This window comes from Phocoena phocoena, chromosome 5 (genome assembly GCF_963924675.1).
Source record: "Phocoena phocoena chromosome 5, mPhoPho1.1, whole genome shotgun sequence".
Taxonomy (NCBI): domain Eukaryota; kingdom Metazoa; phylum Chordata; class Mammalia; order Artiodactyla; family Phocoenidae; genus Phocoena; species Phocoena phocoena.
The window spans coordinates 137,134,405-137,151,748 of NC_089223.1; the positions used below are offsets into that span (position 1 = coordinate 137,134,405).

Below are 17,344 nucleotides of genomic sequence, written 5' to 3' on the forward strand. Positions count from 1 at the left end.
CTCGCCAGACGCCGCCTCAGGTCCACCCGGAGCCGCCCGACACCTGTCCAGGCGGCACCTCCCGCCGGCCTGGGGACCAGAGCAGGCGTCAGAGGAGCGCCCCGGAGCCGTCCACCCGCCCCCACCCCCGCCCCAGGCCCGGGCAGCGCGCCCACCCTCGGCTCGGAGCCTGAGCGCCGGGACGCAGCAGAGGTGCCGCGGGGCCGCCCCCTCGAGCCGACGGGTCGCGTCGCAGTCCGGCCGCCTCACCGCGGGGTCCCCTTCCGCCTCTGCTCCAGCGCCGGCAGCCGCTCCTCCCGGGCCTGCGCGTGCCGGGCCCCCGCCCTGTGCGCCGCCTCTGTGGCCAAGATGTCGATCTGCGCGTAGCGGGAAGCACCGGCCCCTGCGAGCAGCCCCAGGTGAGCCGGCGGGGGCGCACCCACGCCGGCTTCGGGGCTGTGAGGGGGTGCCCGCGAGACCCTGGCCCAGGGCCGATGCGCCTGGGGCTCAAGGCCCCCGCGGACCCACCTCGGATGCCCGCGCCGCCCTCCTGGAGCTGCAGGCCCAAGTAGTGCAGCTGCCTTGGGGGGGAAGGGCTGGCGGGGACGTTCACATATGTGGGCGCCTCACTGCACGGCCTCTCGGGTCCTGCGGGGAGAGGGGCTGTGAGTCCCCAGGCGGTGGCCGAGGCTGAGCTGACCCCCTAGACTGTTCGGGAAAGAGCTCCCCACTGCCCACCCCTCAAGTGTCCCGCTCTCCTCCTCTGCAGGGCCTGGGGAGCCTCCCCGAATCCCCCGTTTTCCTGGCCATCTTTTCCCACCCCACCCGCGTCCCTCCCTGACCGGGGTGCCCCTGCCCCCCACAACGGGCTGACCAGGGATGCCCCCTATGGCCCGCTGGACACACGTCCATCTTCAGCCCCTGGCCGCCCACTCTCAAACATCCCTCCCGGCCACTTCCTCCTTGGCTTCCAGGTGCCCTGCCCCTCCCAGGCAGGATGCCCCTCCCCCTCGGCTGAGCTCCCGGCTCACCCCATCTGCTTCAGGGACCCTCTTTGGACCGGTGAGTCCCCACAGCGCATCGTTCCCTGAGCGCAGGCCCACACTTCCATCCACTGTGACACCTCCTCCAGGGTGGCCCCAGGCACTTCAAGTCCCCTCCCCCATCCAAGAAACTGCCCCCTGCCTCCCCCATTTCCGAGAAGTCGATGGTTTTACTCAGCAAACGCCAACGGGGCTCCGGGCAGGTGCGACAGGAGCGCGGGGGGCGGGGGGGGACCCAGAGTGCCTGGCTGCACACCCGATCCACCTTCCCCCCCACCTGCCCAAGAGCGCTGCCTGTTGGGCCCTGGTATCCCACAGGGAAGGACCCCGGCTGCAGGAGACCAGGCTCACGACCCTGCCTGGCCACTCACCGGCAGCCGACCCACAGGGGGTGGTGAGCCAGAGCCATACCAGAGGGCAGGAACCCAGGTCCTCCCTCCTCCCTGAGGGCCCCATCTCGCAACACAGCCAGGCCTAGGGACTCGCACAGATCCACCTGGCCAGCTCCCAGCCCCAAGGGATTCAGGGGCTGGGATTCTGGTGGGGGTGGGATCTGGGGGAAGTGGGATTCCGGGAGGGAGGAGTCAGGAGGGGGGGTGGGATCAGGTGGGGGGTTGAAGCTCCCACAGGACAGCCTGTCTCTGGCCACCTGCCCACAGGTCCGGGGAAGCTGAGCCCGGGAGGGTCCTGGCTCTGCCGGCACCGGGCACTGGAGAGCCAACCAGCCCAAGGGGCTTCAGTGGGCAGACCCTACCCCACTCGCTGCCATGTACTGGCACAGGGCACCACCTTCTGGAGGCCCGCACCTGCACAGAAGCCTGTCACCTCATCCCTTTACCGCCCCAGCAAGGCCAGAGGGGGTCCTACTTGCTCAGCAGGGAGACTGAGGCCAGAGAGACCCTGTGTTCCCAAATCAGCCAGCCTGGTGGGAACGGCCAAAGCTGGGGGTGGGGACGGCAGCCAGAGCGGGCTGTACCTGGGGCTGACCTGCGGCGACAGGGAGGGAAGGAGGAAGGCTTCTGTTGGACACAGACCCTCTCCCGTGTAACCCGAGATGACAGGCAGAGGTGCCCAGGGAGGCACCTAGACCGGGGGTCCAGGAGAAATCTGGGCAGGCTGCCTGGAGAAGGGGGCACACGCTGAGGGGTGAAGCTGGGGAGCGGGGAGCGGGAAGGCCTGATTGAAGCTGGGCGAGCCCATCAGGGGCTGAGACGGGGTCTGAGGGGAGACTAGGAAAGAGGCCCAGCCTCCTGAAAGCTTAAAGGAGGGCCGTGGCTTGACCTGAGGTCACGTGGACAAGCTCCCTGTGGCTCAGCAGCTGGTTTTAGGGCTGGATCCGCATTTTCCACAGTGCAAGCTGGAGAGTGGGTGGAGGGCTTGGGGCAGCCCCGCATCTCCAGGGCCACATCAGGCAGCACAGGGAGGCTGCTCCGTCCCGCCTTGGCCTCTAGCAGCGCCTGCCTGCGGGGGCAGGGGTGCGCCCCTCTGGTGGCTGCTCCCCAGCCCTGGCTCCCCCAGGCTCCCCTTTACCTCCCGTCTCCCTCCCTGATCCTTCAGACTGAGCCTCCTGCCAGCATCTCGGGAGCTGTCTCGAATACTCTCTGGGCCAAGCGGAGATCAGGTGGGTCTGTCCTGACCTCCCCCTGGCCACACAGCAGACCCGGCCCGACCACACTGGGTGTCTCACCCATCACCGCTCTCTGGCCACGCTGTCTTGGGTCTGATTCATCTCTGCTTCCACCAGACCCAGGGCCCCTCCTCCCCCAGGCCCCCCACCCCAGAGGAAAGGTTCCTTGTCCTCCAGTAGATCCTGACGCCTGTCCCCTGCCTGTTCCCCGGAACACGCACTCGGTCTGGGTAAAAGGGGGAGTGGCGGGGGGGGTGGACAGCAGGCAGGAGGCATCCAGGACCATCTGGGAAGGCTGCCCACTGCCCAGCGTCATCAGGGAGTGGTCCTCAGGGCCCCATCCTGACCCAGGGAACCCTAGGCTGGCCGGCATGGGGCTTTCCCGTGGCCACTGTCTGACCCTGCATGCCCGTGGCCTTGCCCTTCCCCTCCTGCGCCCTCCACTCTGGACGGGCCTGGGCCTTGCTTGGCCCACAGGGTCTAGCCCCAAACAGGCACCATGCGCCTCTGAAGAGGAAATAAAAAGATCCCGCCCCAGGCTGGAGGTGGCCTCTACTCCACTGAGAAAATGAGGTACGGAGCACACCCCCGACCTCCAGCCACGCCACCCGAGGCCAGCCTCCCCCGACTTGCAGCCTCTCCCAGATTCCCAGGCCTTCCCCTGGGTCAGAGCCAGCATCTGCCCAGCCGTCACCTCTTAACGGGGCTTCTCCAAGCGGACCCCGCGTCTCCCCCCGGCCCCCCGCCTGGGCTTCCTCCCACCAAGGTCGCCAATGCCCCCGCCCACTCCTGGGTCCCCGGAGCATCGTCCTCTCTGTTCTCTGTCACCCGGAGGACAAGCCCCCCTCTTAAAGGCTGCAGCTCCAGGCCAGAGCTGACCCCGCCCGCTCTGACCACGCACCGTCCCGGGCAGGCTGGCCACGCCCGGCCACCTTGTCCTCAGCTCGCTGCCGGGCACCATCGCACCCCAGCCAGGGCTCACCCCGGCTGCACACTGCCGCCCTGCTGTCCACTGTCACCCCCTCCCCGCTGTACCCTCCTCCCGCTGACCCCCGTGCCAAAGCCAAGGCCTACCTGAGTGCATCACCGGGAGCCCAGGGCGTGAGACAGCAGCTCCCTAGACCAAGGAGAACACGTGTCAGTCTATCCATCCGGCACCCAGCCCAAGAGCCAGGATGCTACCCAAGAGTCACAAAGGGCCACCCGCCAGGGAGACCAGCCAGGGGCGGTCCCTGCCCACCCTGACACCCACAAACCCACTTGGGCTGAGGCGTCGGCAGCTCGGGCCTCCAGAACACATCTGGCCTGGCTGCTCTCGGCAGTGTTGGTGGCCAGCTGTGCGGCAGGGTTTGTAGCCGTGAGATGCACGAGGGCTGTCACGTCACCCCTGGCCCCGGGCACTGCCGGCCTGCTCTAAGCAGGGCACCCCGGCTGAGCCACTCCTGGGGGCCCCGTGAGATGGGCCAAGGCCCCCAGACCGCAGGGTGGCCACTTTGAGGTGCCTGATTGGAGGTGCAGAAAGACTCCGAGAAGGAAAGGGGTTCGGGGGCTTCAGAGCTAGGGTCAGTGTCTGCCGGCAGATTGGGAGGGAGGGACGGTGGTCCACTGCCAGCACGTTCACTGCTGCCTGAGCCTCCATCCCCGAAACCAGTAGGAGATGGGCCAGCCAGGGCCAGGGGCACCTGACGGGAAAGGGTCCGGCATCCCCGGCGCTTCTGAGGAGGACAGCCCGGCAGTGGGGTCTCATGGGGGGCCGTGGGCTGGCATAGGGGTGCAGAAGCCTGACCCGCTCTCTGGGAGGTCAAAGGGGCTGCCCAAACTCAGGACACAGCACCTCGACCCTGGTCCCGGCCAGGCTGCTGGGCACCTGGGCTGGCCTAACCCATCACCTTGTGTAAAGGCACCCGGGCAGGCTTGAGGATTTGGGGAGGGTGTGTCTGACCTCCAACACCTGGGACAAGAGCCGGCCGCCCTCAGGAGCCCCATCACTAGCTGCTCAGAGCCCCACCCACAGGCGGCACCTGCTGTGCCGGTGGCGAGTCCTGCGGGCACAGCGTCAGACCCAAAGGACGAAACCACGTGCCATGGGAGATGAGCAAACGCGGCGCCTCCTGTCCCCTCCCCCTGGGCGCCAGGGCCAGGTGGGGGCAGGTGGGTGCACGGGGCCTGGGGAGGCGAGGACGACTCTCTGGTTGCCCCCAGTCCTGCCATTCCTGGCACCTGAGAAGCCCACCCCACCCCAGGGAGGGTGAGTGAAGCTGGTGGCCCCAGGAGTGCAGAAGCAGGTGTTCCCAGCCAGGGACGTGAGGCCCACCCCGTGAGCTCCGGAAAGATAGGGGACGAGGCCAAAAGCTTCCCACGGGGCTACCCTGGCGGCGCACCTGGCCGCACCCGATGAGAGGCTCCGTGCCTCTGGGCTGCCCTGGGCTGCAGGGGAAACTGAGGCACACCCTCCTGGGGGCTAGGCCCTCCTCCTGAGCCGCCCCATCGCCTCCCCAAAGGGCCGTGGTGGTCAGTGGCCACTCCCATGGAGGGCCCCTCCCTCCTCTGGGCCCAGGCCCTGGCCACGCCCCTCCAGCCCAGAGCCCGTCCCCTCCGGAAACTTGCTCCGACCGCGCCAGAGCCCTCACCTGGCAGCCCTCGGTCCACCCCTCCCGCTGCGCCCCTCAGATGGCTCTTCCCTGAAGTCCCGGCCAACGACCTCGGTCCAGGAGACCAGAGGTCACAGCCAGGGTGCCCGCACGGGCCAGGGGAAGGCCGAAAGCCCAGCTCCAGCCCTCCCCGGCTTCACGTGGAGGGCAAGTCCCTCGGCCGCCGGGGCCACCACCTGCTCTGGTGGAGGGAGGGCCGTCTGCGGGCAGGGCACGTGGGAGCGCAGCGGGGCTGGGCCTGGAAGATGAGGGCTCTGGCGGGAGCGGGCTGCCCAGGCCTCCAGGGCCGCTCCCCACAGCCCGCAGCACCAGCACCTCCCAGCCTCTTTCTTTTGCAACAAGGCTGGTGGGCCCCTCTGGGGAGGCGACAGTAGCAGTGAGTCGAGCCCCTTTGACAGGCAGCCACCGAGCACTTCCATACAACATCTCAGCAGGCCCCTTGGGGCCCAGGCAGGCGGGACTGCTGTCCTATCTACGGAGGAGGCCCAGACAGGGGCAACGAGTTGCTGGGGGCTGCCCAGCGCAGCTTGCCCTCCCCTGCACTGCAGTGTCACAGGAACCGGGCCAGAACCCCGGTCCTCAGCGTACACAGGGACCTGGGCCCCCCTGCCTGAGCCTAAGGGACCACTGAGGACCACACTGTGGTCTCCAGTGGACGTGTGCACACATCACGCAGGCCACACACGTGCGTGGGCACACCCATACACCTGGCACCCAAGCACAGATCACACATGTAACACACGTGCACGCAGGATGCGCACACGCCACGACACGCATGTCACACGTGTGTGCTTGTCTCGCGCGCGGTACACATGCATGCAAATGAAGGCACTCACATGCACACGTCACACGCTGGCACACACACCACACACATGCACACGTGCACGAGGCCTGTGCGCTGTCTGAGGCTGCTCTCCTCGTTCACGCTCCGGCGTGTTCGGGCTTAAAGCTGAACAGACAGGCGAGGCCTCTCCCTGCTCTGTGACCCACGGGCCAAGGGAGGCCGAGCCCCTGGATTTCAGAGACAGTTAAAGGCCCCACTGGGAGGGCCGCGGGGGGGGGGGGAGGTGGACACAGCTGGCCACATGGAAAAGGACAAGACGATAAGAAAAAACAATTTTATTTCCAGTCTAAGAATGTATTACAAACAGTGTCAGGTGTGAAGAGCAACAAACGGCTTCAGCCAGCAGTGAAGGTACAAAGCGAAACAGTTACAGCTGAGCTGTGTGCGGGACGCAGCCGGCCGGAGCCCAGATCGGACGGACACGGGCCTCGCCTTCCACGCGGGCGCCTGGAATCGTAGCGCGAATGGACAAACCAGGCCACGCAGCCAAAATCCATGCAGGAGAGCAGGCCGAGCCGACCGCGGAGGGCGTGGAGGAAGCGCGACGCCCGCAGGCGGCCCACCGGCAGTGCCTGGGGCCCCTGAATGCGAACGCCAGCCCGAGCCCTGCGTCCTCTGGTCCTGACCACCAGCCCCTGGCTCAGCCAGCAGGGCGGAGGGGGGCGCCCGCTGCCCGCGCTGTCCCGGGGCTCCCGGCAAGTGACCCCGACCCTGTCCTTCCCCGCCCGCCCCTCCCCCTGGAGCGTGCAGGTTCAGAAAATGGCGTCTGTGAGTGAGCCGTCGGGGTCCCGGGGTCCCGAGAGCCAGACCCCCAGCAGTCCCCGGGGCCTCCTGGGCCTCAGCAAACCCCCCAAAGGACAGACCACCTGTGCGCGCAAGCAGGTGAAGCCCCTCGGACACAACGCAACGCGCAGGGAGGTTAGTCTCAGGCTCCTGTTTGATTTGGGCACCTGGTCCTTGGGCTCTGCGCCGGACCCGGCCCCCCACCAGCCTCCCACCTTCCAGAACGCACTTCCAGCTGCGTCCGCGGCCCTCCCTGCAGGCTGAACCCCCAGGCCCCCAGGCCGCCCCACGGCACGAGGGCAGCCCCACGAGGGCACCGCCCACCCCGCAGCCGCCGCCCTCAGGGAGGTGCATTTACCTTCAGTCCTCCGCAGACGGGACACGCGGAAAAGAGAGCCGGAGGGGGCCCCGCGTGGGGGGCGCCCGCTTCCCAGGGCTCGCCCGGCCCCGACGGGGCCTCTGTCGCCTGTCCCCGCCGTCGCTCGCCCAGCCAGCCAGAGGAACACCCCGCCGCCAGCCGGCCGCCCGAGTCCCCGGCAGCTCCATCGCTGGCGCTGCCCTGTGTGGCGGGGGGCGGGTCCCGGGCCGCCTGGCGCAGGCTGCGGGGCGTGTCGTAGTGGGGCCGCGGCGCCGTGGGCACCTGGTACTCGGCCGCCCCGGGGGCGCAGGCGCACAGGCCGGGCTCGGGCACCACGCCTCCCGGCAGGCTGAGCAGAGAGCCCAACTCCTCGGCCCCGCGCCACACGTCCAGGCTGCTGCCTGCGAAGGACGAGAAGCTGCCCGAGTAGGAGGAGTGGCTGCCCGTGGCGATGCCGCTGTCCGAGGAGCTTTGGCGGCCGACCTCCTGCAACTGCCGTGGCCGCAGCGGCCTGGGGGGTGGCCTTGAGGCACCTGCTGTGGCCTCCCCGGGGGCCTGGGTGGCCGCCAGCCCGAGACCCTCCGGCGACGCACCCGCCGAGGACGGGGACGGCTCTGGCCACGGCACGAGCCGGCTGCTGGCGCTGACGTCTGAGTGGCTGGCCTCTGACGACGAGCTGGACAGGCTGCGGTCGTCCCCTGAACGGAGAGTCGGGGGCTGAGACTCCTGTGGGGCTTGGGCTGCCCGGGGTGGGCTGGGGAGCCTAGGTGGGAGCTGACGTCTAGCCCCCCCACGCCCCCGCCCTGCTGAGGGCCTGCGCTCTCCGGTCTCCAGTCGCCACCCTGGGACGGCAGACCCACACCCTGCCTGGACCTCCACGCCCAGCGTCACCCAGGACGGCCCCTTCGCCCACACCAGTCTCCTCCCTGCCGTCCCTCTGGGAACCAGACGTGAGCCCTTCCTCCGGGAAGGTGGCGGCCCTTGCGCACCTGAGCCCCCGGCTCTAGGGGCCTGGACGGAGAGGCCGCCGTCCCCACTCTGCACCCGTGGGACTGGCGACGATCACACAGGACAAAGGGCCCGCAGAGCTCCCCCGCCTCTGGCCCAGGAGACCCCGGTGCAGCCCCCCACCCACCACCCCCGGGAGCTGCAGCGTCCCCTCGAGGGCCTGCCGGCCCTTTCTGTCCGTCTCCCCGCGGAGTACAGCAGCTGAGGAGCCTCGCTCCCGGCAGCCAGCACCCCTGAGCCTTCTGTGTGGGCACAGACGGTGAAGCCACAGCCTCACCAGGCCACACCCCGGTGGCTGGGAAGGAATTCGAACCCAACCCCCCAGCCGGCACCCACGGGGCACCGTGCTTACGGTCAGCATCCAGGCCAGAGCTTAGTGAGTGTGGCATCACGAATGGACCAACAGAGGGCGGGGCATGAATGAATGAACAGGAGCTGGGAGGTTGCCTTAAAGGGACAGCTGCGGCCCCAGGGCCACTGGCCCCCCCTCACGGCCCAGGCCATGGCCCTACCTGCGCTGCCTGGCCAGCCGGAGTGGGAGAGAAGGCTGAGCCGCTTCTCCAGCCGCAGGGCTTCCAGGGCCTCCTGGGCCACGCGCTCCTCCACGGCAGGGCCCCCGGCGCTCAGGTCTGCAGCAGAGGAGACGGTCAGCGAGGAGGCGGCCCCAGCCCCGTCCCCGCGGCCCCCCCACCGCTCAGGACATCACAGTTACCCCAGCACTGCCAGGGCCGTGTGGACCTCGGTCCAGTCGCAGCACCACAACAGAGCCCCTGGGAGCCCCAGCTCCTCCCCACGCCAGCACCCCAGCTGCCAGACACCAAGCTCAGGGTACCCACACCACCCCCGTCCAGGTCCCCGGCCGTCATCCTGTGTCCCGGGCCCAAGGACAGCCCCTCCCCGACCACCAGCAGATGCCCCGTGCCCCAAAGTGGACAGTCCCTGCAGTGGGTCAGGACGCTGGCACTGGACGAACTCACAGCCCCACCACTTGCCCTCCCTGAACCTCACAGCCATGACTGCAAAACGTGGGAGCAGAGACAGTGCACGCCACGCGCAATGGGACCAAGGTGGGAACGCACAGGACCTGCTTGGGGCAGGGTGGACCCCGGAACTCTATCTTCTCCCCTTCCCCCTCCCCACTGTATGTGAGGCAGGTCCTGCCTCTGGGCCTTGGTGCCCAAGTGCGTCTGACCGAGCAGCGGTCAGCTTGAGAAGACACCCCCAAATCTCAGAGTGTTAGGGCTGCTGACCCAATGGAGGCCACATCTCAAGAGTCCCCAGAGATCACAGGCTTTCAACACGACACCGGCCAGGCTCAGCGAGCAGGGACCCGCCAGCCCTGTCCACACCCCAGCTGTCCACACCTGGCCCATCCACGCCAGCCCCTTCCGATCCCGGCCACCCACACCACTACCTGCGGCTGCAACGCGGTAAGACGCCAGCAGAGGGCGCCGCCGCACCACCCAGCAGAGCCCGGGCGGCGAGGCTCCGGTCACAGGAATTGCCTCCTTCCTCCCCAGCCCGCCCCCCACCCCGCCCCCCGGACCCAAATGGGGGGGTTGCGGGGCTGAGGGGCCCACGCTGGGAGAAAGGGGACCTGGCACGTCGCCAGCCCCTGTCTCCCTAGGAAGTCCACCTGCCCCCGCCCTGGCTATGGTGCCCACGCAAGGAGGCCACGGATGTGAGCTCACTGACCACCTGCTGCCCAGCCACAGGCCTTGGTCTCCCACCTGGACAAGGGGACAAGCGCTGCCTCACTGGGGCGAGGGGAGTATCGGTGACCCTGGGTGCCACCCACCCGGAGGGCCTCAGTCAAAGGAAGCTGCGATGACAAGGACCAGCCTTTGTCCCTGCCACGGGCTTGGGCCTCCCCGGCCTCCCCGAGGGAAGAAATGCCCAGGTAGCGTGGCCCTCCGCGGGCCAGCGCCATCCCTGGTCCAGGACTTTTGAAGAGCAGTGTCCCAGCCACAGCCAGGGAAGTGGGAGAGAAGGCCAGGCCAGCTCATGCAGCCCTGGCACCTACCAACCCCATGCGCTGAGGCCCCAGCTCACAAGGCGACTTCCAGCCCGAACTCTGGCTCCCACGGGGCCAGCCCTGACCCCAGCGACCGCAGGCGAGGGCCCAGCCCAGGTCTGGGAGACGGGCTGGCTCGGAAGGTCTTCAGGGTCCCGGGCTTGGGCCTCTTGCTGGCCCACCTGGTGCAGCTGCAGTAATTGTCCCAACCGAAAGCCTCCGCCTCTGAGCGTCCCAGCAGCTCAGACCCTGTGGAACCCGAGATCAAGCAGCCCACCTGACCCTCCCGCCAGGCCGGGCTCCCCAACTCCGGCACCCACCTGGGAGGACAGGCCGCAGCCCAAAGGGGCCCTTGGTCGGGGAGATGCCGCGGACAATGCAGTCGAACAGGAAACTGATCTGCTCTCCCTCGGCCGAGGACAGGAAGAAGACCCCAGCCCCTGCAGAGGGAGGACAGACCCCGGTGTCAGCCTGGCCAGAGCTCGGGTCGGTGGGGCCCCTGCAGGGCGGGCTCAGGGCCGCTGTGCGGGGACTGCCCACAGAGGCCTGAGCCAACCCGTGAGACCCCCCCGCCCCCGCACTGTGGTGACGTGAGCCACGCAGGCGGCTCAGGCCACACGCCGGCTCTCCCAGGCCTGAGGACACCATCCCGGCCTGAGTCCGGGCTGCATGGCCTCAGCAAGGTGGGAGAGGGTGTCCTGCCCGCTGGCCCCAAGCCGTCAGCCATCTCTCGTCTCCCAGGCTGGTAAGAGGAGCTGGGGCGACTTCTGGAGGACGGGGGTCACAGAGTGGGCCGAGGAGGGCGTCCCGGCTGCGTGGAGAGCCCAGCAGTCCCTCCCTCTGGCCCACGCTCCTTTGAGGGGTGGGCGGCGGGTGCACATCCAGGAGGGCGGCTGCGAGACCTGGTTTCCTCACCCGGGCTGTGGTGAGGGGAAGCTGGCAAAATACAGGCGGTGGCTCCTGCCCTGCAGACGAAGCGGCCTGGCCCACCTCAAAGCCCCTCCCCTCTTCCCGGGCTCGTTTTCTGGGTGGGGGGCACCGGAGCCCCTGGTGCGCAGTTGCAGGGCTGAGATCCAGCCTCGGGGCTCCCACCCACAGAGGTGACTTTAAAAGACACGCTTACATACTGAGATACGGGAAAGTCATCGTGGCTTATACACGAGTTCACTTGAATTTGATGCTAACTAAAATAGCCTATTTGTGGCCTATCAAATTGTACATGTGCTTTAATTATTAGAGAAAAGGGCACATCGACCAGCAATAAAGACTGTCCATGTTAAACGGAAAGATTAAATAAACGCCCCTCCTCCGTCGACGCTAAGCCTCCCTCCCAGGTGCCAAGGCCACGCTGACTCTGTGTACGCGCTGGTCTGTTTTTTTATTTTTATTATTTTTTGAAACCTTGAAGAAACGTCACCCTGACTTCTTTGATGGTCTTTGTTCTGACAAGATATAAAGCTGTGCTGATAACCCTGCTTTTCCGGAGTCATCTGGGAAGCAGGTTTCTGGGCTTGTCCTCAGTTTGGCTCAAATAAAACTCTTTTCTATTCTTATTATTGGTGGTTTATTGATTATTTTCGTTGACAGAGGGGAGGCCCGGCTGGGATCCCAGACCAGGGGGCTCGGCTACAGGGGGCACGTGGGCCTGGAAGACGCCAGGGCGCAGAGCGGCCGCAGGGCCCTGCGCTGGGCCGGAGCCCCGCCAGCGTGAATGAAGTCCCGCGGCCGAGTGAATGGGGACGTCGGGTCACCGGGGCTGGACGCCCGGCGTGGTGTCACCACACAGGAATCCCTCGGTGCCTCGCCCTCCTCCCTCTGCCCAAAGAAAGGCCTGCTCCCTCTGGAAGGAGGGTGCCCGGGGCAGACGGGGAAGCAGCGCACTGAAACTGTCCCGGTCACGCTCGCTGGCACCGAATCCCAGGGACCCGGGCCAGTCCCACACGTGGTGAGGCCGCCATGCCCCTGGGCGGCCACCAGGGCCCAAACCGGTGACACACCTGCTCGAGAGGTGAGAAAGCGGACGCCCAGAGAGGGACCACGTCCCGGCACCACGGAGCGTCTGAGCAGACGCAGAGCCAGGCCCACCCTGGGCGCCCCCAGGGGCCCCCACGAGGCTCGCTGCCCAGAGGGGCTGGGTTGGGGGATGGTCCCTCCCAACCTAGAACTCGAGCCCGGGACCTTGGCCGACGGCGGGCGGGCGGGGAGGAGGCCCCGTCCCGGCCACCCCCGCTCCCCGGGGCCAGGCCTCTAATCCGGAGCTTACGGTCAGCTGGCAGAGGCCTCGGCACAGTCAGTCCCCCGACTATAAAAAACCACATTACAGGGGGAGCGGAGCCGGTGGCATTCCATGGGAGTCTGTGAGCTCCCGAGCCTGAGCCTCACAACCAAGGGACAAGGCCTCCCGGACCCAGCAGCGACCTACCGCTGCCCCGTGGCTCCCCTCCCCACCCCAGGCTTTGGGGACAACAAGCTCCCCAGGTGTGCCCGGCCCGCCTGACGCACCTCCCCCGGCGCGGCCGTCCCCCTCCACGACTCCCCGCAGCCACCCGTGACACCCCTTCGCCTGCTGAGACTCTGCTCGGGTGACATGGCCTTTCCTGACCCCTGACCCCTGACGGTTCACCCGGTAATGCTTTCAGGGTACACCTCCTCTGGGGCAGAGCCCCCGACCTTTTACCTCCCGGGTCTGACGCTGTCCCGGCCGCCAGGCCCAGCACCTTGAGGCAGGACCACTTCTGAGTCGTCCGCAGTCCCCTGTGTCTAACCCAGGGCCAGGCGCCCAGGAGACCCCCGCGCTCAGTGTAGATGCAAAGGGGGGCGTGGAGGCAGCCGGGCCCCCTCCCCTCCCCAGGGAAGGGCTCTCCGCATTTCTTGTTTGCTTGTCTGTTTTGGGGGAGGGGAGGCAAGCTAGGGCCTGGACTCGTTTTGCCACGTTGTACCGGTGTGGTCACTGTCACGACGCCCCCCCGTGCCTCCTCTCAACCACGTCCGTGAAGGCTCCACCCCGAGGTGGGCTCTCTCCCGGGGTCTGCGCCACAGGAAGTAACCAAGGGACGCTCCTTAGGGTTTGGGGCCGAGGCCTTAGGGGCTGGAGACCCCCACGTTTGCTCTCCTGGAACCAGCCACCCTGTGAGAAACCCGGCTGTCCTGCTGGAGGGCGAGGCCCCGGAGGAGAACTGAGGCGTCCCGGCCAACAGCCAGCACCAGGGCCCCAGGCCGTGCCTGAGGCCACCCACCAAACGCCACTGCCCGAGTGACCCCAGTACCCCATGCAGAGCAGAGAGAGCCCTGAGAGCCCTGCCCAGACCACTGACCCACAGAATCGCAAGCCAGGAAACAGCACTAAGTTTGGGGTGTCTGTCCCCCAGCAATAAATAACACGGGAAATTAACAGACGGAGGAGAGAGTCCTGCAGAGCAGGACACAGACGCTGTGGATCCTCGGGTACAGCAAAACTCGCCCGCGTTATAAATATCTCCAGCCGTGAGAAAGAAAGGCCTTCCTTCAAACGTTCAATGAGCCCAGTTAGATCCCGGCCGAGTCCCATCTGAAGCTAGTCTTTAATCTGCGGCCTCCAGACCTTGGTCACTGGACCCCATTAAGAGCTCAGTCCCCAGCTCCTCAGAGAACAAGCATTCCACCCTTTGCTGACAAAGACCCCACGGTGAAGTCCAGTCGAGGACAGAGTCTGAAGGCGTTGGAGGACTTTCCCGCCGAGAAGGTTCTAGAAAGCTCAAGTCCAGACAGCACTGATTATCAGTCAGGAAGTTGGCACAGCTGACTGAGCCCCTTGGGATATTATTTCGCACAGAGCTTCCTAATAGAGTAAAACATCTGGTAATTAATGTTTCGTTTGTCTCTGCCCTTATCTGGGGAGAAAGAAGCATAGTTCAATGAAATAAGTTCATTCGAAATGAAGTTTTAAATTTCACCTGATCATTTCATACCCACTAGGAGGACTACTATTTAAACAACAAAGAAAAAGAAAACTAAAATGAGAGCGAAAACAAGTGCTGGTGAGGGTGCAAGAAACTGGGCCCTTCGTACACTGTTGGTGGGAATGTAAACCGGGGCAGTCGTGTGGAAAACAGTGTGGCAGATCCTCAAAAAATTAAACAGAGAACCTCCATCTGATCCAGCAATTCTACTGCTGGGCACACACCCAAAAGAATTAGAAGTAAGGTCCTGATGAGATAGCTGCGTACCCACGTTCACACACAATAGCTAAAATGTGGAAGCAATCCAAGTGTCCATCGACAGATGGATGGAGAAACAAAACGTGGTCCATCCATACGGCGGAATCTGATTCAGCCTTAAAAAGGAAGGGAACGGTGACACCTGCCACAACGTGGATGAACCCCGAGGACACTGCACTGAGTGAAACAAGCCCGTCACGAAAGGACAAATCCTGCATGATGCCATTTATATGAGGTCTCTAGAGTCATCAAACTCAGAGACGGAAAGTAGAATACAGGGTGCAGGGCTGGGCGGGGAGAGGGGATGGGGAGAGAGTGTTGAATGGGGACAGGGTTCGGGAAGACGAAAAGATTCTGGGGATGGGGGTGGTGATGGGGGCAGAATCACGTGCACGAATGTGCTCGCTGCCACTGAACTACATGCTGAAAGTGGTTTAAATAGTACATTTTGTGCTATGTGTATTTTGCCACAGTAAAACGAAAACAAACAAGACCAGAAAAACAAACAACTCCTCCTGTCCCATCCTCGAGGGAGCCGCCTCCCCACCCTCTTCAGCCCATCCCATCCCAATCCGAGCAGGAGGCAGCCACGCGGTGCAGGCACCTCACATCCTCACGGCCGCTGCTCAATGCCAGCCGCCTGCCCTGACAACACCGCCTGCACACAGCGGGCATCTCCCACTTGGAGATGTGGGATGAGGCTCGCATGCCATCACGTCCAGATGGTCCCAAGAGGCCACCCTGCAGGTCCCCAAGGACAGGAGGACACGGGGCCTGCTTTTCTGCCTAGGGGGAAACAGACTGAAGCAAAACACCCCAAAAAGGAATCCCCGAGTCTGCTGAGAGCTGAAAAGTGTCTGGTCCTGCCCCACTTAACCCCAGGGCCAGGCGGGCGCTGGGCTGGCTGGCAGCACGGCAGGGCACGCAGTGTGGGGTCAGGTCCCCCCAGGGCCAGACCTCGGCTCCAGCACGCTCAGAGGGACAGGCCAGGGCAACTCACGGACAGCTCCGTGCCTCAGTTTCCCTGCCTGTAAGATGGGGATGTGCACACACCACGTAGGGTTGGTGTGAGGACCTAGAACCCCACAAAGTATGGGGCCCTGCAGGGGGGGTCTCTTGGGGTGACTATCACCCCAGCCCCATCTCTCCCTGGCCCTGTGCAACCGAGGCCTCCCTGGACACCCAGAGCGTCACCTACCTGGACACGCAGAGCGCCCAGAACCATCCCCGTATGCAAATGCCATAGTGGACTACAAAAGGGTGACAGGTTCCGGGCCCAGCTCCCACCCCCGGAGCAGAGACTTCAGGGCAGAGGGCTGAAATCAACCACAAACCTGTCAGAAGTGTGACAGGGGCCCTAGACCCCAAGGGGAGACTCGACCACCAAGTATAAACCTGAACAGGTTCTTGACGGGGCCTCTGCACAGGCTGCAACCCAGCCTGGGACGCCTGCCCCACCACTCAGGTTCACCTCCAGAGGGCCTCCCCAATACTCCCGGCAAAGCACGGGACCGCTCAGCCCAGGCCCACCCTGCTGGGACCCTCGCCTGGCCTCGCCCTCCTCCCCGCCCACCCCAGGCTGGCCCTCCCTCCCTCCCCCTCTCACTCACCGCCTTAACATTCCTGAACCCACAGGCCCTGCCCACCCACCCAGCTGCCGCCCACAGCAGGACCCTGCCTCAGCGGATCCACATCTCACGCCCACTCACGGCCCCTGCCTCCATCCCGTCTGCACCCTGGGGCCACAGTTATCGCCCTCAACACAGGTCTGTGGGTGGCACTGTCCTGCTCTAGCACCTTTGATGGCTCCCTGCTACCCTGGGAACACAGTGCAAGCTCTGGTCCAGATTCCTCCTCTTACCTCACCTCTGCCACCCCGCACACACTGTTCCCGTCACCCAGCCGCGCTTAATGTACGGCTGGAGCACCTTCTCTCTTCCCCCCAGCCCTCCCTACCTTCGGCGGCTGGGCCAACTCGTATTCACCCCGCAGAGGCCCCACTCAGGTTCACCTCTAGAGGGCCTCCCCAACGCTCCCGGGCTGGGGTCTGTGGCCCTCCCCGGCTCCCCTTGTGCCCCCGAGGATTCTAAACGCTTTGTGTCCTCCCACACAGGCTGAGTCTTCCCAGCTGTGTGCTCCCAGCTCCAACCCCTCACCCAGTGCAGGCCACAGAGAAGCCCCTGAATGCATTCCCTCCTCCCCAAGATTCCTGGGCTTCAAGACCAGGGCTCCAGCAGTTCCAGCGAGACCAGCATTTGGACCACAGAAGAGGCACATAAGGGCTCCTCAGAGCTGGACAGGCGTGGCAAGACGGTCTCTCCCTAGTTCAGAGCTTCTCCTTTACGCACATATAAAAATCAATTTAAAATGCTCACTGCGCCCCAAGGGGCTGACAGGATGGCCTGGACCCCGAGGAGCTAGGGGGAAGGAGAGGGGAAGCAGCCTGCACAGACTCAGAAGCCAGCCTGGGACCCCCGCCCTCCACCACCTGCTGGATTCCTCAGCATCCGAGGACCCCGATCCTGTCCGCAGCCGGCTCACACGGATGTGGGAATGCCCTTGAAGTGCCCTTGACAGGACCTGCCAATGTAAAGGACGGGGACTTCCTCTGGGGCCCCTCATCCTAGAAACTTCCGTTCCTGCCTAGGCCCTGTCCAAATGCCCCCCGGCCCTCTCCAAAGCCCTCCCCGGGCTCCAGACCGCGGACAGACCCCACTCTCCCGGGCCCACCATTCTCCCTGCCTGCTGAGCCTCTTGCTGGGGAAGGGCCCCCAAACCTCTGTGCCACCCTCACCAGCATGCCCTGCCCCTGCCCTGCAGCCCTAAACACACACAGCGGGC

At 65.5% G+C, this 17,344-nt stretch overlaps 1 protein-coding gene across 3 annotated transcripts in view; it reads right to left on the reverse strand.

Annotated features, from left to right (window-relative positions):
- Positions 1 to 245: 245 nt before the first annotated feature.
- Positions 246 to 17,344, reverse strand: part of DOK7 (docking protein 7) — a 33,122-nt gene continuing 16,023 nt past the window's right edge. For 2 of the 3 annotated variants that reach the window (XM_065877878.1, XM_065877877.1), the window contains 7 exons: positions 10,628 to 10,747; positions 8,806 to 8,922; positions 7,286 to 7,983; positions 3,724 to 3,766; positions 734 to 760; positions 508 to 642; positions 246 to 382 (listed from right to left, as the gene is read on the reverse strand). In XM_065877878.1, coding sequence (XP_065733950.1) covers positions 246 to 382; positions 508 to 642; positions 734 to 760; positions 3,724 to 3,766; positions 7,286 to 7,983; positions 8,806 to 8,922; positions 10,628 to 10,747 — 1,277 coding nt within the window. Of the gene's footprint in view, positions 383 to 507; positions 643 to 733; positions 761 to 3,723; positions 3,767 to 7,267; positions 7,984 to 8,805; positions 8,923 to 10,627; positions 10,748 to 17,344 lie in introns of those variants that run through there. The other variant, XM_065877879.1, reaches the window with a different exon arrangement.